At 48.0% G+C, this 22,472-nt stretch overlaps 1 protein-coding gene across 2 annotated transcripts; it reads left to right on the top strand.

The window, feature by feature from the left end:
• Window positions 1–30: 30 nt before the first annotated feature.
• tbc1d16 (TBC1 domain family, member 16) lies at window positions 31–21,146 on the top strand. Of its 2 annotated transcripts, none has more exons than XM_049014550.1 (12): window positions 31–684; window positions 4,013–4,219; window positions 5,566–5,998; window positions 12,034–12,225; window positions 13,765–13,912; window positions 14,727–14,891; window positions 15,415–15,563; window positions 17,098–17,232; window positions 17,469–17,655; window positions 18,670–18,849; window positions 19,080–19,226; window positions 20,246–21,146. In XM_049014550.1, exons 2-12 carry the CDS (start codon window positions 4,045–4,047, stop codon window positions 20,510–20,512), a joined length of 2,178 nt encoding a protein of 725 aa, XP_048870507.1. In that variant the 5' UTR covers window positions 31–684; window positions 4,013–4,044; the 3' UTR covers window positions 20,513–21,146. The 2 variants fall into 2 exon arrangements, with proteins under 2 accessions (XP_048870507.1, XP_048870506.1); XM_049014549.1 differs by having other exon boundaries at window positions 31–828.
• Window positions 21,147–22,472: the final 1,326 nt, after the last annotated feature.

The raw sequence follows: 22,472 nt of genomic DNA, 5'->3' as shown, positions 1-22,472 counted from the left end.
TTAAATGTATGCAGCAACTATCATGATATAAAGCGAAAATCATTTAAATTATACTTAAACACTATTTGGTCTGTGGTCACAACTTAATACTTGAATTGCGTAATAGACACTCTCTGGACACAATTTAATGAAGGGTAAGAGTAATCCAATTCCATATAGCGTTTCTAAATGCGAGTTTATTGCTCCCGGCTTAAATTTAATGGCTGAAATCTGAAATTTAACAGATTGCGCGCCTATTTAAAATGTTATTAACTTTGTGTGAAACTGTATAGGTTGCAGTATCTGAAGATGTTCGAAAGAGCTACTCTTTTAATGACTTAAATTGGCAGCTTCAATATTTAAGCTTAATTTTATTCATTAGTAAAATAATTATTAAAATAACAACGCCCAACTGTGTGAAAGGATCAGCCAAGTGACAATAAAAAGAATCTAGATCACAAAGACTGGTCCTTATTCTGCCTCCACGCTAAACGCAGAAGCGGCACCCGAATCACGCTCTCGCCGGAGACAGCAGATCGCAGCTCGCTGCCGAGCGGGACGCCTGCTGCGCTTGCTTTCCGCTTATTCCGCGTCGATCCGGCGCTCGTCCGGCGGCCGGAGAAGCGGACCTTCATCCCGGAAGCAGCGGCCTGGTGGGTGGGGCTAAAGGCGAGACGCCGCAACGTGTTGTAGCGGGACTCTCGGGTAAACACACGTACGGCTACGGTTTAATAATAATAATTATTAGTATTAACAAAGAAACAGTACGAGCCACTTTGACATTCAGGTCTCCGATTCCCGCTAAAGATGGATGAGTGCCTCTGACCATAGTCGCGGGCGGCATAGAGGGTGAGATTAAATTCGTATGCCTTTTATTTGTATATGTGCTTAGGAGCTTGCCTGCTGTTTGTTCTTGCACAGGTGTATAGAAAAAAACATGTCTATGCGGACAAGGATTCGTGAACCTATAATATCATTTAAAAAGTCTGCGTACTGCTAATGAATCCTTGTTTAAATTATGTTTATAGAAGTTAATATGGATGTGAAAATAAACGGAGGGGGGAGATGACAGTTTGAATGAGCGCGGCTTAGCGGGATAAATAGGTAAATGCTACAGTGTATCTTTGGGTGTTTTAACATCAAATGGATGGTTGTGTCCTTTGCAGATCGGCTTGATGGCCAGTAGTTGCCTGCTGGGATGATCGGCGGTTTCCTCTTCCCCTGTCACGGCAGCGCATGTGCTGCGTTCGCGTTACTGATATCCCGATTAGCCACCTATTGAAACATCACTGCATGGGAAACTTAATCTGCTCCTTGTCTAGGGTAACGGGCCGGGTTCTGTGCTGTAGTCTTTCTAATTTTCATAGTCGGCCCGTTAGACCTTGGGTGAGTGCAGTTAATGAAACGGCGGAATGTTTTTTTTTTTTGTGGATTGGTGGAATATCATATTTAATATCTATCGCGGAATTCCTAGGGCTCATCATTATTCGATTATTCGCCATAGTACAGTTTTGTCCTGTAGAATCGGGTTGTTGCTTACATAAGTTGAGCTATATAAATTGGTGATATGATGGGCTGCATGCATTAATTTGAAGAATGATGTGTATTCGAGTAACACAAACAGCCAATGCGAGGCGACTGGAAGCATAGACTACCCAGGGGAAAAAAAAAAAACTTAATTTAACACTGTAATTTTATATCAGTGTTGGCTGTAGCTGCAGTACTGGTACAGACAGTTAGACTCCCAGGGCAGCATATAGTTAGAAGGTGAAGGACAATCGTTTGTGACCTAGAATTTACAACCTTCTGCATGAAGCAGCTGTTGTACCCTTGAGAATCGAATCCAACCTGACTTGCTTTATGTAAAACCAGGTAAAACTGCAAGTCACTTTGGGTGAATACTTAAAACGAGACAACTGTGTGATCACGCAGTCGGTCATTTTTTTTCTGTCCTGGTCAGTGAGTAGTATATAGGTCAATCATTCAGGCTCCCTGCAAAAAAAGAAAATGTTTATCATCTAAAGCACACATTCCTGGTGTGAAGTTGTTTCACTTTGGACAGTCATTTTGCTGGGTAATCTCTGGGGTACATCATGCCATTTGATACATGATGCAGCGGCTTATGTATGTTTTTTTAATCTCAACTGTCATTACTTTGTTTGATCGTTTTACTTTGTTTGTTTGTCCTTTGTTTAGTTCCATACGTTTGTTTTATATTTGCTTATTTATCAACTCCATTGTTGTTCTCGTGTTTATGTAGCTAATTTCCTAAGCAACTGTAAAAGTACCTCTGAGTTCCATATTGTAACATTTCAGATTCCTTTTATGGGGATAATGGTTTGTTGTTGGTGTTAAATAATATTCATTAATGTAAGAATAACGTGCCGATGTGAGGATGCAGAGCGCAGGAAGCGTGTCGGACTTCCTGGGATTTGCCTCGTTGACCTCCGACGCCCTGGCATTTCCTGTAATGCGCCCATCTTCGTCTTGCGATTTCAGCAAACGAATGAAGTTTGGTGTGGAAAAAAAACACACAGCTGTGTTTGAGCCACACATGTCAGCATATGACATGGTCTCGGCGTGACTGGGAGGAGAGAAAAGGACTAACAGCCATTTAGTGAACTGCTGAAATAATGTCAGCATGTGATTTTGTAGGTATGCATGAGGACACTACTTTTTTCAAATAATTGCAGTAATGGCTCTACAGCGAAGCTGACTGAACGACATACTAAGTGTGATTTGTCTTTGTGTTTCCATTCATCTGACTTGTTTCAAGATGATCGGGGGGGCAAGAGAAGTGCTGTATTAATGGGGCACCCTGACTTGTCAGCAGTTTCAGTTTTTTGAGTCGCAATCCTACCCCCGAATCTCACCTTTGGTGTCCATTTGTCCTTTGTTGACAGTCCTGTGCAAAAGAATTTCAATTGAGTTATATTTTTAGTAGCATTTTCTTTAGTCAAAACAGGATCTTCCCATGTTCAGGAACTTTCTGCTGAGGATTTGTGTGGAACTGCCTGTTTGCACTGGTGTGGTTTCCAGTAGGACTTGCGTTTTTGGTTTTTGGGAGACCCTTCCTACCAGCTTTACTGCACTGGTACTACTGGTCTTGGTCCTGAGTTAGCCCACCAAAGGACTGTATCCTACAGACTTCAGTCGTGACCACATCCTCCGTCCATGACACAGAAGGGCTTATTTGCAACCTGATCTGGCTCAGTTCGGCGACATGGAAACCACGTGCGCCTCTTCAGTCATGTAATTACGAGAATGCAGTCCTTAGTGCATAAGTGCTGGTGCAGTGTGGGGGAAGCCCTCCGTGCAGAAGCACCTTGGGGCTCCTCATGTCCGGCTCCGAAACGGGAGCACTGGACTTCCAGTCAAATTCCTTATGAAGGAAGGAAGTGGTGGAGCTTTCTCTGTTCAAGAAGGAGGGATGAGCTTCTTTGTTATGAAGATAAGGAATGCAGAGTTTTTGGGATTTGCTGGGGGGGGGAGGGTGGTGTTAGTGAAAGTTAGACACTTGCTCCTGGAGTCTGACGACGGGGAAAGTTGGACGTCGACACGGGAGCCGGTAGTGAGGACGGATCCGTGCGACTCCTTCCCGCGCGTGGTGTTTGCTGAAGGTGGAGCACCTCCTGGTCTGGGCGCCGCCCGCTTGGAGCGTATAGTGACACTCCTCATAAATACCTCAGAAGCTTTGTTTTTCCCAGCCACCTCGGCCCCATTCCCCCCGACCGCAAAATGCAGCATAAATAAAGACAATCTAGCCCCCCATGGGGTATATTACATGCTGCTCTTCCTGGCTGTGAAACCACTTCTGGACAGTGCAGGTGCCTTTTTCTGTTTTACAAAAGCCAGCACAGATGTCATACTCTATATATAGTTAAAAAAAAAAGGCAGGATGCACCAGTGCGTCAGGGTAGCGGAACTGTGCGCTGGGGAATAGCGTAAAATCAGCACATGCTCTGTGGATGTCCTGTAAGGAGCCCCTGCAGCTGGGATGGGAGAACCTGATCATGTGTCTCCACCCCCCCAGAGAATGGGCACAGTGTCCGGGCGCTGGGGGAGATGTCTCTGGGCCGACTGCTGCGACGCGCCTCCTCAAAGGCCTCCGACCTCCTGACCTTCGGCTCCGGCTCAGGAGGCTCCAGGGGCCTGCTCGATGGGGAGATCATCTTCTCCAAGAACAACGTGTGCGTGCACCCCAGCGAGCCGCTGCCGGGCCTGGCCGAGCACCATCCAGGTAGGTGTGGGGGGGGCTTTTGGCCCACATGGGTTAAACACGCTGTTCTGACCTCAGAAACATTTAGGTGGTTGTCAAATACCGCATCCCATAGAAGGGTGGTGGTCTCTGGTTTTTGTGCAGCACGACTGCTTCACACAAGGGGCGTAACTTTGGGATGAGGATTGGAAGCATTGAGGTTTCCAGCCGTGGGGATCCAGGGGATTGTATTGGCTTGTTTTTACACCACAATTCACACCTATGGCCTCACACCTCTGGAGTCCAGGCTTCGAGTCTCGAGTCACACTCCCCATGTGTGGAGTTTGCACGTTCTCCCTGTGTCATTGTGGGGTTTCCTCCGGGTACTCCGGTATGCCCCCCAAAAGTCCAAAAACAGGCTGAGGCTAATTGGAGTTACCAAATTGCCTGTAGGTGTGAATGGCGTGTGTGTGAATGGCATGTGTGTGACTGGCATGTGTGTGAATGGCGTGTGTGTGAATGGCGTGTGTGAGTCCTGCGATGGGTTGTTCCCTGCCTTGTGCTCATAGCATTCGGGCTCTGGACCCCCACAGCCTCGCATACGACAAACGGGTATAGAAAATGGATGAATGGGTTTTAATTTTCACTTAACTAGTATCTCCATGACGTGGCACAGGTAAAACACAGGTAAAACACAGGTAAAACGTTCCTTTTTACACTGCTCACCTTTTAAGGTAGTAGCTGAATCATAATATCCTGCTCGGTAACGTAGCATTCAGAGTTAAACGAAGAATATCGAATGATTCTGATCAGACTAAAAGGGAACTCCTGAATCAGAAACTACAGCTGAAGGCTGCTGTCAAAATAGCTGAGAAAAATGCCTCTTTAAAACAAAAAAAAAAGACCTATTCCCTTCCCAACCATCCAGACTAGGGGGAGGGGTGCTGGAGGTCGTCCCAGGCAGCATCGGGTCCAAGGCAGAGAAATATGCTGGATGGGATGCCAGTCCATCACAGGGCCCACACTTATACTCAATATCAGTTTTTGGACCGTAGTGGACGTCCTGTGTGACACTGGGGAACATGTGAACTCCACATGTGCAGAGAGGAGACAACATTCAGGCCCCTAACTCTGGTGTGAGGCATCCACTGGGGCCACTGCGCTGGCTACAGATCTACTGCCGGAAGTTAATGGCCACTGCAAGAAGAACACTGACTTTCCGCAGCGACCTTAAGGTTACTGAAGGACAGTTAGCATTAGCAGCTAACCTGTGGTCGCTAATGAATTAGCGTTAGCAGTTGTTTGCCCCATGCCTACCCAGCATCCCCCTCCCCAGTCTGACATTAGTAGCCTTGCTCTGATTCATTTCACCCTCCCCATTCCCCCAGGTTACCTTTGTGTGCACATGGAGAAGGATGAAGAGCTGGGCACCACCCTGATCCTCACCTGGGTGCCCAACTCCCGCATCCAGCGGCAGGACGAGGAAGCGCTACGCTACATCACCCCCGAGAGCTCGCCCGTGCGACGGAACCCCCGACGCCGGCCTCGCCGCGCGCGCTCCCGGCCCCCACCCACTTCCGGGGAGGATGAGGATGAGGACGGTGCAGAGGACGGGCAGACTCTGGAGGGGCAGGGTGCCGAGCCGCCGCAGCTGCTGGAGGAGGGTGACGAGGGCTCCTGCGATCTGTCCGCGGACGAGGTCAGCCGCGACAGCACCCTGGGATCCGACTCGGACACCTTCTCCTCGCCCTTCTGCCTGTCACCCATCAGCGAGGCCCTCGGCGAGAGCAGCAGCTCTGTATTCCTGGACAACGAGAACCGGTAGGAAGGAGCGTGACTCCGGATGTGAAGCGGATATCACCGCTAATTGGAGCCTTTTTACACTTTTATACCGTGAAAACCCTCCCCTTGTAACTTGCCATTTTGTATGTTGCATCGTACTCTGGGGGGGATGTTATTTTATGCTACTGTATACCAATATGTGGATGGCATGACTTGAGGCTGATACAGGCAGATGTTGCTTTTGCAGATGGCCACCAGGGGGAGCATTAGACATGGCCAGCATGCTTTTGTGATTCCATCCAGTAGCTCTGTGTTTACTTATTTATTTCGCAGAAGCTTTTGCCCTGAGAAACTTGAATTATGTGTTTCTGTGCCCATAGCTTGATTAGTACAGGGTACCGTCTAGACAGACATGGATCGGGTTCTGTTTCGCGGCATTTGGTGGAAAATACGTAGCACTTTCTGGAATTTGTTTGGCTGTTTTTTTTTATGAATTAAAAACAACGGATTTTTGTCACTGCTCCATATTCTTTTAATACTGGTTTGAGTATTAAATCATCGTGTGTAATAATTTACAGCGACGGTCTGTACTGAAACGGCTTCAGTCAAGCGCAGTTTCTCCGCTCTGAGCGAAAGACATTAACGGAAAGTGTCACGTTACAGAGTAAACGCCGCACAGAGCGCCTGTACTCAGGAAGTACAGGGATGCTTGAGATGGGTCGTCCTTTACGATGGTCTGTCAAACAAAGCTGCATTCCCAAATGCTAATGAAGCCATAAAGTAATTGTCATGCTTCTAATTGCTGTTAATGAGCTGATGTTGCTTCATTGGAAACGGAGCTAATAGGTAATTTAGACCAGAGATAATTATTGTGATGTGAAAGGCTTTATGTCCTTTTAATGTGTTTATTCTCGCTCTTGTTGGAAAAACAGCTGACTGCAGTTTGGGCCGAGCAAAGGTAAAACCTTAATCTCCGAGATGGGAGTGTCACATAAAATCCTTCACAAAGGCTTCTGAGCAATCGTGTTATGATTAATCCTGTTAAGGCATCCGATCATTCAGCTTTGCTCTTCTGCCTGAGGTGAAATAGAAACAGTGCACAGTGGGTTTTCGTTCTGGCGTTTTGGTGTTTTTTTTGCGGAGAGGGTGACCCAAGCCGTGAGATTGCTTCAGAAATAGACAGCCAGGAACTCAAGACTCTGTAAATCGACAGAAGATGAAAAAGGTTTCATGTGTGTCTTCGGAATTCCAGTCATGGCGTCCAGCCAAACATGGCTGCCGGCATCTCGATGGCGAGTTAAACAGCTCTTTTTGCTGCATTTTGCTTGCCCTGGGCTACGTTTCCCAAAACCTCCTGATAGCAACATAGCATAGTTGGAATTATTCAGTTGCATTGTTCCAACTATGTAAGATGCTGACATGTTACATTGTTTCAACTATGTAAGATGCTGACATGTTACATTGTTCCAACTATGTAAGATGCTGACATGTTACATTGTTCCAACTATGTAAGATGCTGACATGTTACATTGTTTCAACTACGTACCTGTCGATGGTAAATGCTTCATTAGACCCATATCTGGTGTCCCCAGCAACTCTGCCAGGAATTAATTTGGTTAATTCATTTGGCTTTTCCACACCCCCCCCCCCCCCCATGTTTTTACCCAGGTGATTGTCCTGGCATCACTTAAGGAGTTAAAATGCAACAACTGTTTAGGGGAACAGACAGTTAGTGGCTCCTGTATATTTTAAATCTTGAGGTATCAGTTCCCGATTTTGTTGGTGATGCAGAACTGAAATGTAATTTGAGCCCCACCTCCATGTATGCAGGGAAGTGCGTCTCAGGGTGAAATCTTGCATCACTCTTCCCAGTAGCGTACAGTTTAATCACAGGAACTAATATTTACAGCTTTGAGGAGGTGTTCTCTAGTACGTGGCTGTTCAGATAAGGAAGCTGAATGGCCGCAAATGGGACTGTTCACACTCTGCATATATTGATGCATGAAAAACGTTAATAAGACCTTTTGTCTGGAGTTTGACGTGTTTCACAACGGTGCATTCAGAAGACTTTAATTATTCAAGTCAGGTACAAACGCTAGTGTTTGTGTCTAGAGCAGCGTTTCTCAATCCGGTCCTTGGGGATCCACAGATGGTCCATGTTTTTGCTCCCTCCCAGCTTCCTGCCAGATAGTCCACATCAGGAGCTGGGAGGGGGTAAAACCACTGCTCTCGAAGGACTGGGTTAGCGAATTTGAGTTTGGCCTTTTGAAGTCAGTTTGATTCAGCCCTGTATTGTCATCGTTGAACCGCTGGACGAAGTTATAGTAAGCGGAATTTCGCTGTCGATAAGGAATGACGAGCTGTAGGTGACTTGAATCCGCAGCTGTGTGCTCATTGATGAGCAGTTTTTTTTCCTGTGCATGTGCAGTGATTACACATGGCCACAGGAGGGAGACAAAGAGAAGAAGATAACAATGAGTGGGAGTGGTTCAGAAACAATATGGTGGAAGGGATGGAGAAAGAACAAGCCCGTGTAAAAAAAAAAAAAACAAATGGTGCTGGAAAGAAGGGTTTTGCTTTTCTTATTTTTGGAAATGGTTCATCTGGAAATTAGCACGGGATGGACAAAGCCGTGCTTCGTTCAAGCGTGTGTGGCAGCTTGGGGGAGGTCACGGGCGTTTCTGGTGTCTGCAGGACACGAAGGCACAATCGATATCCTCCCCTGCCTGTCTCATTGTGCTTATTGACTCGCCTGTTTCTGATGACCGTCAGCGAATCGCGTCTCGCAGAGGTGCCTTTTTGGCTGAGCTCGCCCACAGGATCCCCACTAGTTGCCGGGAAACAAGTCGGGGTGATTTGTGCTTTCTCAGAGTCCATTAAAAACTGTGTCACTCCTGGGCTTCAAGAGCAGCCGAGCTCCTGCTTTTGAGGAGCAGGCGGCCTGGGGGGGAGCGGAGGGGGTGGGATGGAATGAGCATTTTGGCCACAAGAGACACTCTCCGCCTCTGTCTCTCTATCTCAGTCTATGAGGGTATCTCTCTCTCTCTCTCTCTCTCTCGCCCCCTCCCTCTTTCTCTCTCCACCACTCCACCTGGTGTTTTTATCAGTCTTGTTTTTGTTTTTTTTTTTCTTTTCAGTTTTTTTCCCCTCAAACTGAATTTTGCACCAAATCAGAGCTCAGTTCAAGGATTAGGAAAAATAAAATAGCTCTTTTTCATGCCAGAAGCACGTGACGTGAATCTTTGTCTCTGTCTCTCTCACACACACACACACACGCGCAGAATCTCCCTGTCACTCCAAGCTGTCTGCCTCGTTCTACTTAGGAGATGCGGGAGAGTCATGGAACAGACAACTGCCCAAAGTAACGCTAATTTGTTAGCAGTTACTGGTTAGCTGCTAATGCTAGCTGTCTTCTGATAACCATAAAAAAGTCCCAATTAACTTCTGCCAGTAGATCAGTGGGGGGCACGGTAGCCCAGTGGATATAACCACTGCCTTATTTTGCCATAAACTACATATTTCTACGTGTTTTTTAATAAAACAGTGAGGCTTTTTTTAGCTTTTTTTTGTAGACGACCGAGGCTGCCTGGATTCCCCTGCCAGGCCCCCACACAAATGAGGCCTATCTGTCAGTCTTTGGAGCCGCTTGTGTCTCGAGTGCCTGACTCAGGTGACCCTCGGGAGTTTTAACAAGCAGCACAGGAAGCTCCAGCTGAGAAACGCGATGTCTTTGCTTGTTTAAACCAGAACCTTCTGGCCCTCTCAGGCTTGCTGATATTAGGGCTTTTTGCCTTGTGACATTTATTTTTTGATAAACTCGGGCAAATCATCTTCATAATTGCATATTAAGATTATGGGGAGCCTGTTCTGAACCATTAAGGCAGGAATGTCTGGGGGTGTATTTCCTGGTGGGTTATCAGACTGTAGATGCTTTTCGGTGTCGCTCAGATGTTTATAATGTCACGGACTTTAGCTTTCTTGTTAATGCGATTCCATGCCTCCTAGCGGAAAGCCACAGTGCGCCGTGCGGGTTCACACAAGAGGCGCTCGTGCTGAAGGTCGTGCAAAGGTGACGGCATGGGGAAAGCGGTGGGTCACGTTGGTGGTGAAGTGTGGCAAGAGGGGAACTATGGAAAGCGAGGCGTGGCGGGGGCGGGGGGGGGGGGGGGGCGGGGGGTGATCCCTCACAGAGCAATGTGTTGTTTGCCAGGCAATTAAGTGACTGAGCTGCAGGTGGTGATGGGAGATGGGAACCTGCCTACTGGCAGTACAGAGAGCCTTGCGCCACAACACCCCCCCCCCAATGAAATTAAGCTGACGCAGCCCCATGTTATGTTGCCGCGCCATGTCCCGTTGTTGCTGGGGCTTCAAATCCGGTCCGTGGGCGGCCACTGCAGGTTCTCTCTCTGACTGCAGCGTCAGCGCAAAACCACTGGCCCCAAGGGGCCCAGATACCCGAGTGTGTGTGACGTTTCATGTGACCACGTTTGCTTCACCTGCCCGGCTTCTTCTCTACCTTCCACTTCTGCCCTTTCACCGGATGCTTCCATGTATCTCAGCCGCAGTGGCAGAAACCGCAGAAATGGAGGATGACTCGCGGTGACTTGGCGACTCATTTTTCTGCTCGGTTTTGCACTGGAGGCCTGTTCCTTTTGTGCCAGTGGGAGCTGGAAATACCTAAAGTGCTGCTTAGTATTTGGTAGCGCAGTGTCCTTTGAAGCCAGAAGGTGTAACTGGAGATTGATATTTGTCTGGAAACCCACCAAGGCTGTACAGCAAGTAGAGGCCAGACTCCCGCTTCCTACATCTGTTCTGGAGGCTGAGAAGCACTGGAGACGGCCCTACTCGGGTTTCCCGCCCGTAGCATCACGGCAATGCCGGGAGACAGCGAGAGACGAGCCGAGCTGAATCGGATGTCAGGAGGAATTAAACGTCAGACAATTTGATTAGAGTCTGCCAGACTTCCATCACAGGAGTAGGAAGAAGCAGGCAGCTGGAGATCTGCCAGCCGATAGGCGTGAGGGGTTACCGTAAAGGCCCATAAAAATGCTCCATCTGCTTATCAGTCCGAATCACACCTGATATGTTGGTGGCATCTTAATCAGGATGTGTCAGAGGTGAAGGCTCTGCTTGGATGGAAATACCCAAAGCTAGATGCTGGGACTTCATAGGGAAGACCCATATTTCTAAAAGTAAATCTAAATAAATATCATAATGCAGGTCAGCATTGACTGAGGTCAATGAACAATGCATGTCTTACTGTCTGTATTCAGTCAGTCCCTCCCCCCTCCAGAACCCATCTCCTAACTAATCGTGTTAAGAGTTACCTGGAGCCTAGCCCAAGCAGCAGAGGGACACCCTGGATGGGGTTCCAGTCCATTAACGGGAACATATACACATTTTGGGAAATTTCCAGATTCCAGTTAGGCTAAATCCATGAATTTGGACTGCGGGAGGTAACCCACATAAGACAAGGTGAACATGCAAACTCCCCATGCGGCGCCGGGGCAACGTGCGCGCTCTGCTGACAGGGGCCACATTCCAACCCAACAGTGCTGCCCTCTCAGCCATCATGCCGAGGTTCTCTGCAATGTAGCAGAGCCAATATGTATACTATGTAATACGCTGCATATACAGCAAATGACCTTGGAAGCACTTTTCTTGTCAGATGTCGTTTTATTAACTTCCGGAGATTCTGTTTTTGCCCAGAGCCTTCATAACATAGCATGTCACACTTTGACCCATTTGGACGCTTCTTAGTGGAATTCCAGTGCATCGTTTTGTAGTCCCGCCCATCTCTTAACTCTTCCATAACTCACCTCTCTGTAGATAGTAGGTAGATATCGGTGAGTGAAGAAGGCACGTAGCGCTTTATCTACCTTTGCTGATTGTGAACCGAAAGTATAATGAAGGATCATACCTGTCTGTCAGCAGTTGGTATCCCTGTGAAACAGATTTATTAATATCAAAACTCTCTAAAAGGCTACTGAAGAGATTTCGGAGCTGTAATGTACCAGATTGACAAGAAATTATGTTTTTACCCTCCCCCCCAAAACCCCCACCTTTTATTCCAGGGAGATGTGTGATGAATCCATGACCCATTCAGCTAGCTCCGCCTCCAGTCTTGACAGCCACGCCCCCTCTGAGAACAGCCAATCACAGGGAGTTCGGTGGGAGGAGCAGCAGAAGGTGCTTGCTCTGGAGCAGCTGTGTGGGGTGTTCCGAGTTGACCTGGGTCACATGAGGTCACTGCGGCTCTTCTTCAGGTTGGACCCAAACGCCGTGCCCTTTAAATACACTGCAGTTTCTCTTCACTGCTTACATGTTTTGCTTAGCCACATTCAGCTTCTGAATGAAAACACTTTAATTCATGGTCCGCCTATATATAGCATATCATTTTGGAATTCCATGCATTTGTGATGGGTTCATAATATATGCAAATCTCTCTTTGGCAGTCCTCAGTGCCTGCCTTTAACCGTTAATTACATGTAGGCTAGTTTTGATTGCAGTTGAATCGCCTGTAATTGTTCCATTGTCAGAAACACACCCGACTTGGACTCTGTGACCAAATTATTCATTTTTTCCTTGTCTATCTTCATTTAGTCCATTTAATTTTCAAATAGGGTGTCCTCACTAGTGCACGACTGAAAATAATTACTCTGCGACCCAGTCTGCCAGACATGCCTTTGTTAGCAGGTAGTCTTACAGACGCATGCAGAAGTCAAAGTGATCTTTTTTTGGGGTGGGGGGGGTGCAGATCTGTTTTCTGGCCTTCTGTGGTTCTGTGCTGAAATCACCTAACCGTTAAAATGCAGACCATTAACGTAAAAATAAACGTGCTCTAAGTCTCGGCTGGTTGTTGACATGGGGTCACTGTATGGCACTGCGACACACTGGGAGCCTCGTCAGAAGCACCATCAACACGCCGCCATACTGAGTCCCCCTGACTCTCTCAGTTGCAGCGACTCTAGCATGAGCCTGGAGAATTAACGGGAGGAAACGGGTGGTTCGTTTTCTTTTGCGCGGTGTGTTTACATATAACTAATCTCTCGCTTTGAAACGGCTCCGGGTTTTCGTTGATCCCTCGCCCTGGGGCTCTGGTCGCATTTTTGATCGTAAAAAAAATAAATAACCCCCTTTGGATTCCACGCAAACTCATCTTTCAATTTTGGCTTTCAGTGTTCTGCAGTAGAAAGTGATTAAAAACTGCACGTTAAAGGTTTTACCGTACACTGCTAACGTTTAGCTTAAACGAAAAGCTCCATCCGCACATGTGCTTAAGGTTCTGCGTAACTTAAACCTTTAAGGTGGAATGACTCGTGCCCCAGCCCCCAATACAACTCCCAGTCTCTTACCCCATCATGAATGTTCAGAGCTGATTATCATGGGGGCCTCGACTCCCCCCTGCTCTGTTCCAGTCGCAGCCCAACCTCGACTTGACCTATATAGTAGAATGTTAAAAATGTCAAATGAAAGATGTTTTTTTTTTTTTTCCGAACGTTAATCTGATTCATTCCATTATTCAAGTGAAATAATTCTTTTTAAACATTTGATATATCTGAATGTTCTGATTGTACAGATTGATAGACAGACATTCACGTCACGTAGAGTTAATTTGCGTAAACCTCCAGTACAAATGGGTAGCAGAGATGTCACTCTGTGACATCGGCAGGGTGCACAATTGGGTACGTGGCAGTATGATCTAATGATGGGGGATTAATGCTGTCCTGGGAAGCAGAACGGCTCCCGGCGGTCCCTGACCGATGACCTTCGACCTTTACCCCTCCCGCGCGGTGTCGTTGCAGCGACGAAGCCTGCACCAGCGGCCAGCTGGTCATCGCCAGCCGGGAGAGCCAATACAAGATCCTGCATTTTCACCACGCGGGTCTGGACAAGCTGGCTGAGGTCTTCCAGCAGTGGAAATGCTGCCGTGAGACTCAGGCCAAGGAGCAGGTGAGGTGGCCAGGTTCTTACGCTCACGGTTCTGTCTTCTTACACCCAAGCCCCAACCCATTCACTACAAAATCATGTTAAAACTGGTGGTGACCCCGCCCCCTTTCCGTGGCCACACCCACCCCACCACGCAAGGTGCATGGCTGTCAACCCTGCTACCAGAACCCTCTACCTGTCTGGACTTCGAGTTTCTTATTATCACCCTGTGCTGCTTGATTGGCTCCAGATGATGTTATCATTAAAAGCAGATGAATTGTAATCGTCTTCCGAGTTGGGTGGGCTGCTCAGAGTCACGACATTAGCTCGTTATTTACCGGTCTGCTTTGGTCCGTGCTGTGCCACCTGGGAACTGAGTGCCGTCGACATTCACGCTTGCTGGTGTTTTCACCCACGGGGCCACGTTCTGGGCGCCAGCTTCGAAAGCATGGCATTATGAATATTTATTAAGCTGGGCGTTTGTTTGTGGTTTGGGGGGCAGGGGGCAGAGCTGCAATATTAAAGCCTGAAAACAAATAAATTCAGTGGAGAGAGAATTAGATTATATTGCTGCCACAGTGATGTGTGTGTGTGTGTGTGTGTGTGTGTGTGTGTGTGAGAGAGAGAGAGAGCCCTAATTCTGTTTCCTGCCTGTCTGCAGTCTCTCTGATATCCCTCCCACACCCAGGATTTAATATGTCAGGGAATCCGTCTCAGGAAATTATACTTTCAATCAGCACTTTGCTAGGCAGTCCTTTATTAACGATCTGCTCTTCCCGGAGGCGGCTGCAGTGCTGATAATGGCGTGCCGGCACTGACCCGCTTCCCCGCCGCCCAGGTGTCGGATGAGAAGTCCTGTATGCAGTTCTCCATCCGGCGGCCCACACTGCCCTCCTCAGAGACGCACCCCGAGGAGCGTCTGTACCGCCGGCTCGACGTCGCCACCTGGCTGCGGCACCTGAACCACAGCGGGCAGGTGGAGGAGGAGTACAAGCTACGCAAGGTGAGCTGGCAACGGGGGACCACCAGGGGGCGCGTGTCTGTCCTTCACTTGCCTCTCATCCTTAATTCACCTGACGTCAATGAGAACGTATGGACCTCACATGTATTTTAACAGTGGGACACACTGTGGCCTTCTGCCTCCAGGGTTACGTGTTTGAATCCTGCACCAATCTCTATGTGGAGAATTTGCACATTCTCTACATGACTGTGTGTATGTCCTCCTCGTGCTTTCTCCCCCTACCTAGGTATCTCACCTGTATGGATAGATGAAGTGTCTCTGAATTACCCCTAGTGTGTGTGGGTGTCTGTGTGTGAGTGTACGCCCCACAGTGGACTGATTTCCTGTCGAGAGTACCCCCCGTCAGTCCTGTGATTCCTAAACTGGGTTCTGGGTTGAGTATGATTATGTTTTGATAGGTGGGGATGGATGGATGAATGAAAAATTAGCTTTGCACTGTTTTAAGTTGTGAAAGGGGACCTCTGTGTGTCCTTCCAAAAACCACCCTGCCGACTCGCCCCGACAGGCCATCTTCTTCGGGGGGGTCGACCCAACCATCCGTGGGGAGGTGTGGCCCTTTCTGCTCCGCTACTATACCTGTGACTCCACCTCGGAGGAGCGCGAGGCCTGGAGGCTGCAGAAACGTAGGGAGTACCAGGAGATCCAGCAGAGGAGGTGAGCTCTGCCCCCCCCCCCTCACCCCGCCCCACCAAGCCCTCGTGGTGGGCCGCTCGTGGCCGGGCTCATTACCTCCACCATTCATCAAACCATCACACGCGTGGGTGGGGGTCGGGTGGTGTTCCTCTCCCGCCTACGCTCCCCTGCAGCTCTTCCCAGAGGAGGCGGCTGGTTTGTTTTGACCTCGCGATAGCAGAGATGTTATTTTTGCTGGGTTCCCTGTTTTTCATTTCCTTTCAAATGTTCTTTACTTGCATTTCACTCGGTTCTGTTCAGGTTCTCGTTCGACACCCCCAAAAAAAGCCATTCTAATTTCCTCACCTGCATGAATTGTCACACTTGCCTGTTTACGCTGCCACATTCCGTATGAGATGTGAAAATGCTGTGGTATGAGTTTTGGCACCGTGTAGCAGCATGCCATCACCTTAAAGTGGGGGAGGGGGGATATCCAACATCTGTAATATTCTTCTTGGGGTCATACTGATTAGGAGACACTGGGCACTTTAATTTAATGTTATCTCAATTTAAGGTTTTGTATCAGGTCTGACATTCGGTTTGCATTTACTGACTTGATGTCGGCATGAAGCACTGCCTATGCAAATTGAAATGATTGAAACTGCAGCCGAACACTGTTATTCGGGAAAGATGACGCAGTGAGGCAGCAGATAGTGACTGTGTCTGTTTAATAAGGTGCAGTGAAGTGGCAGTAAATGTCTTGGCTGTCTGACCAAACACTGTGTCATCATTAAACACAGCTGGCGTGCTCTCTGACTGCTTCTGTCACAAGCATCTTATCTCCCCCTGACGTCAGAGTTAGCCAGAAGCGGACTCACGAGGGGAAAGTCATCTATCCCGAGCGTCACTGCGCTGACGTACGCAGAACCGGTCCGTAAATTACCTGGCACCGTGCCATTAACGGTGGGACATCGAGAGGCAGATTGTCATCCCTCACCCCCTTGGAGAAAGATCAGTGTGGTCAGCTGATAATCAGCAAGCCATATTCAGGTACCCTGTGTGGACAGTAGAGGGAGAGTCCCGTAACCATCTCTGTAGGCCCCCTATTGGCGTCCTTTAAATTGCCAGTAAGGACCTCAAAAAGCCAGCTCCTCCCAGATGACTAGGGGGTGGGGGACACACATGCAGGCTCTCGATCCCAGGGACTGAATGGTTGCGTGGGGTTGCATCAGTCTGGCGCTCTGCGTGCCAGGGTGGGAGGTGGGATGGGTGCTGGTAATTGAGTTGTGCTTGCCGGTTTGGGCGTCTCAGCTCGCCTTTTGTCCTGTCAGCCAACTGCCGGAGCCTTTGATCTGCGTCATTCCAGCGCGGTTCAGACCATCCAGAAGATTTTCTCATGTGCTTGCTCCGTCTTATCTTCTCTTCACCCCCTCCTTTTTATTTCCCCCATTTCATCTGCTTTACTCCCCCTCGTCGTCCCCCCCCCCCCATCCTCCTCATCCCTCCACCTCCACCCGCCGCCTAAATCCTTCATCTTCCCTGCCTCAACGACAACTTGCTCCACCATAAATTGCAGGTTGTCCATGAGCCCAGAGGAGCACAGCGAGTTCTGGCGGAAGGTCCAGTTCACTGTGGACAAGGACGTGGTGCGGACCGACCGCAGCAACCTTTTCTTCAGGGGCGAGAACAACCCCAATGTGGAGAGCATGAGGTCGGCAACCGAGCATCTTAAACCCGAACGTTTATCGTCATGTGAATTAACATCGTTATGATGTAGAATGGGTGGTGCCTTGCTGCTGTTATTAAACACACTCCTGGATCACTGGGTTTGGAGGCTTGTCAGACCTACCAATCCTCAGCTCATTAGTCGCGCTGTATCTTTGCATATATTCCATGTCCTCCTTCTGTGTTTTTCTCGGCCCTTTGTGTCCGATGACCCTCCCACAGACGCATCCTGCTCAACTACGCCGTGTTCAACCCAGAGATGGGTTACTGCCAGGGCATGTCGGATCTGGTGGCCCCACTGCTGACGGAGGTGCAGGACGAGAGCGACACCTTCTGGTGCTTCGTGGGCCTCATGGAGAACACCATCTTCATCAGCTCACCCCGTGATGAGGACATGGAGCGGCAGCTGGTGAGGCCCAGTGGGAACTAGTGGCAGCCAAATGAAGCTTCATTTGGCCATCGCTAGCGAGGACAGGAGGGCGGGCAGCTGGTGTAGAGGGTGCCGAAAAGAGGGTCATAAAGAAAAGACGGTATCTAGAGTTCATGGCGTGTAGTGTTGATAGTCTTTTGTGTTGACAGTCTATTCCATTGATGGCTTTTGTAGAGCTGGAGACCTATAGTGTTGATCTGTAACATTCAGGGTGCCTTATATTGATGGTGTGTAGAGCTAATAATCTGTTGCATTGTCGGATTGTAGCGTTGACATTCTGTACCATTGAGAGTCTGTTACTTTGAGGGCCTGTAGATCTGACTGTTTGGGGACCGACGGCCTGTAGTGTTAACGGCTTGTAGAATAAGTGACTTGTAGCGTTGCTGGCCTGTATAGCTGTGTAGCGACTTGTACTGTGCACTGTCTGTCGCATTGACGGTAGGATTGCATGATATCGCATCACGATATAATCGTTGTATAAAATCAATGTGTCGGACTTGAAATTGTAAAATTACTGCCGCGCCGCCAAAGTCCTTTATCTTGTTTATCCACAATATCTCCTCTTTTAAAGTATGTTGGCTGCTGAGCTGTCTCTTTCTTCACCACCACTTCAGTGCTTTAAAAATCACTTCCATGATTTGCAAAACGGTAGCATGTGGCGTGCTCCACTAAATGAGTTCAGTAAACATAAAGTTACGCTGAATTCATACCGATCACTAACTTTTGGGTGTCACGATACGACTCTCATTAATATCTCAGGTGCAATATCCCATCTAACCTGATTACATCCATATATTACCAAAAAGTCAGCATCTGGGCAAACGTTTATTCCCGTCATCTGAAGCCCTTAGTATGTGCGGCATATAACCCTGATGTGATATTCCGCAGCCCTTGTAGTGTTGGTGGCTCGTGGCACTGATGGCCCGTAGCGTTGGCAGTGTGTAATGTTAAGGGCACGTCGTGTAGAGCTGACAATGCGCCCACTACCCGCAGATGTACCTGCGCGAGCTGCTGCGACTGATGCTGCCGCGCTTCCACCAGCACTTGATGCAGCTGGGTGAGGACGGCCTGCAGCTGCTTTTCTGCCACCGTTGGATGCTGCTGTGTTTCAAGCGGGAGTTCCCCGACACCGAGGCGCTGCGCATGTGGGAGGCCTGCTGGGCACACTACCAGGTGGGGGCCCCCATCTTCATGGCTGTAACTGCGTAGGTCTGCAGGGGACTGCATCTCTGCGTACATGTGTAGGAGGTGTCTGTGTTCAGTGAAAAATGACATATTTGTATTTTGTTTTTGTTTTTTAAGTACTTGGGGGACTGATAGGTCGGGGTCCTGTTTGTGTATTTTCTTACCAGTGGTTAAGTGTGAATCAGACGATGTTTTTTGTTTTTTGCCGTCTCTTGCAGACAGACTACTTCCACCTGTTCCTGTGCGTTGCCATCATCGTGCTCTACGGTGATGACGTCGTTGAGCAGCAACTGGCCACGGACCAGATGCTCCTGCACTTCAGTAACCTCTCCATGCACATGAACGGGGAACTTGTGCTGCGGAAGGTCAGGGGTCAGGGACGCGGTAGCAGAACTTATGGCCTTTTGATTCATTCTGTGCGTTGCTGCATTTTTTTTCAAAGGGGTTTTGTCGTATTATTATGGCGTTTTTATTTTGTAGCACTTCGAGGTGCATCACACTGTGTACACAGTGTGATAAAAACCTGTCATACTGACGTTGTGGGGACCATTTTTTCAGTCCCCACAAGGGGAAACTCAGCTTTATAAAAATCTGTGACTGCGATGGAAAAACTAAAAATGCCAAAGTCTTGTATTTCGTTTGGTTACTTATGGTTAGGGCTGGGTAGAGGTTAAGGCTGTCGTGATTGAGCTTAGGGTTTTTCCCATAGAAATGAAAGGATGGTCCACATTTAGATAGGAAGACCAACTTTGTGTGTGTTTGTGTCTTTTTTAAATGGTTTTCTCAGTTTTTCTTCTTTCACTCCTGTTTATACACAGTTTCAATCCTATTTAAAATTTTTATTTGGAAGTAAATGCCATGTTAATTAAAAAACAAAGAAGGTCCCAGAGCAGATGCAGAGAACTGGCAGAGTTTCACTCCGGAATCCGGGGTCGTAACCACCATGGAAATGTAACATTGTCGTCTGGGGTTATTTTTAGAACATCCTTCAGTCATAAGGATCCTCGCTTGATTTCCAAATTAAGAGCAGGTAGATGGATAGCTGCTCTGTATTAAAACACAAAAGCGCCCCATTGTAAGTGGTAACAAGGCTTGTTATAAACGGGCCCATTTGTTCAGTTGTCTGCCTTTTTTTTCCCTAGACCCTTCAGTTTTAAAGTGTTAATTATCTTTGTGATTGATGGTAATGGGACTTTGCTCTTTCCCTGCTCCACTCTTTCCAAAAGATTTATTATAATGAGGTCAGCAAACATTTGGCCTCAGCAGAGCGAGTTCTGTCTCATATATTTAAGTTTATTTAGGGATTTTTATGGACTAATAACATTGTTTACGTTTAGTCGTAATGAGCTCTTTGTCTTTATCCCCATTCCACCCTATATCTTAGGCGCGGAGTCTGCTTTACCAATTCCGCCTCCTTCCCAGAATCCCTTGCAGCCTGCATGACCTGTGCAGGTTGTGCGGCCCGGGCATGTGGGACAGTCGCTACATCCCAGCAGTGGAGTGTTCCGGCGAGCACCCAGACTCGCAGAGCTGCCCGTACGGAGGCACGGCCACGCCACAGCCCCCGCCCTCTCCGCAGCCCCCGCCAACCCCTGAAGGCAAGAGGGGCTCCAAGACGAGGGAGATTTTCAGCTTCCGTAAACAGTCCTGAGTAAGGTTAACGAGAAGTACTTGGGACCACACCAGGGGACAGCAGAACAAGGCCTCGGTGCTTCAGCTACGGGGGGCCTGGAGGAGGGGGACACTGGCATTTTCTCCTCCCGCTTAACCCCACCCCTTCACCCCACTCCTTCCCCATACATTCAGCATGATAATTATTTTTTTTATATATATATATTATTTTTTGACCTTGTTAGGATACAAGGTGCTACCTTATTAAAATCCACTGTTTTGGGAACATCAGCTGGCAGTCTGTCCCAGGGCCACAGTCCAGCTGTGGAGGAGGCTGGCTGCTGCAGGATGTTGTCGTGAGAAAGTCTTCGACAATCTTCACTGCCCCCCGATCCAGCAGGGCAACTCCGATGGTGTTGCTGAGATGCTGAGAGGACCACACGCCGACCCTGACCTCTTAGCTGGTTAGTGTGCATTTCAAAAAAGTGCAGTACATAACCGTACCGGACTCCTGACACATGTGGTCCCCCATTTCTTAAAAAGGTCAAAGCGATTGGAGTGGCAGTATTCTCACAATTCACTGACCTTTTTATGTTTGTTTCTTTTTGCATGGGAAATGGCACAATTTTGGTTTCATTTTTGTTATCTCTTGCAATAAAACATTCTGAAGGAAAGCCAGCTTGTTCAACAGCAAAAACCTGTAACCATGTGAGGTGACGATGCAACACCAGAGCTGTTCCTTCCTCCTCCTCAAAAGATTTCGTCTCATGAAGGGCTCTCTTATCCACACTCTTATCTCCCGCCTCGGTCCTGTGATGGCAGTAAATGTACCTAAATGTTGATTATGAATAGGAAATATCTTTTGATCACTCATACAGGTATCCATCATTTAGGTACCAACACATTCCTAGCCCAATTAAGATCCACAAAGCTCTGATTTCAAATTTGAAGTCCCAGTTTTGCTTTTAAGCTCCGATTTTCAAATTTGAAGTCCCATCTTCTCTTTAAACAGTTGGAACTTTAAGTATGAAATCGGAGCTTCGTGGATCTTAACAGTTGGGCTGAGGAACGTGTCAGGTGACCTCACGGATGTTCAGTATTAACGAATATGGCGTAGTCACTTCACGTTAGGGAGACTGGGAAACGAAAACTGGTTTACCCCCCGCCCTCACTGTAATAAGCAGCACACTGGGAAAGTCACATCCTCGGTTGCCAGTGCACTGGCATGTTATCAGGTCAGCAGCTGTGAGCAGTTTAATTTACTGCCTTGTTTCGTTTCATTTGTTTGTATTTACTCCCTATTAGCTTGATATATTTATTATATTTTTTTGTCTATGAATTAACATTTCCAGCGCATCCCGTGAGCAGAGCTTCTCCGTTATTGCCAGTGAACAGATGAGTGAAAATCTATACGGAAATGTCTGTCCGAATTCCCATTTAATCCGTCTTCAGCAATAAAAAAAAAAAAAAGTAGTGGAGTTGGGTTTCGGTGAGCGTAGCCAGCGTGGCGAGGTGGGGGTGCCTCGTGGTCGGTGGTGGGGGCGGGTTAGAAGCCAGGGCTTACAAACCAGAGTCTCTGGGGTGCATTTGAGTGCTACTCCAGGGGTGTATAGCTACAAATTGCTGTTAAGATGTAACAATAGTAACTCGAAGCCCCTTTCCCTTAATGTGCCATCTCCCCAAATGACATCTATTACTGAAAAGACCATCTTTACCCATTAGCGAGACTCCTGTTCAGGGAGATTACCTGAAACACACGAGAGGCTGGCAGGCAGAGTTGGAGGGGGGGGGTGGTGAAGCCCATTGAGAAGGATAAAAATCCTTAGGTTGTGTGAAATTGGGGTCTGAACATGAAGGTCACCTCTGACCTAAAATCGGGATTAATACTGATTGTGGTTGGCTGGGCAGGTGGGATGGATTTGGATCAGGAGTGAGTGAGTGTGTGTCTGTGTGTGTGAGAGAGAGAGTGATCCATGGCTCCTGCCACTTATACCTGAGGC

The sequence above is a fragment of the Brienomyrus brachyistius genome, chromosome 5 (genome assembly GCF_023856365.1).
Source record: "Brienomyrus brachyistius isolate T26 chromosome 5, BBRACH_0.4, whole genome shotgun sequence".
Taxonomy (NCBI): domain Eukaryota; kingdom Metazoa; phylum Chordata; class Actinopteri; order Osteoglossiformes; family Mormyridae; genus Brienomyrus; species Brienomyrus brachyistius.
Note: the sequence above shows the minus strand (reverse complement) of the source record. Positions and strands in the feature narration are given on the sequence as shown.

Coding starts and splice junctions, on each gene's coding strand:
- tbc1d16 (XM_049014550.1), top strand. CDS start 4,045: ATGTCTCTGGGCCGACTGCTGCGACGCGCCTCCTCAAAGGCCTCCGAC. Junction 4,220..5,565: donor CCTGGCCGAGCACCATCCAG/GTAGGTGTGGGG, acceptor CCATTCCCCCAG/GTTACCTTTGTGTGCACATG. Junction 19,227..20,245: donor GGGAACTTGTGCTGCGGAAG/GTCAGGGGTCAG, acceptor CCTATATCTTAG/GCGCGGAGTCTGCTTTACCA.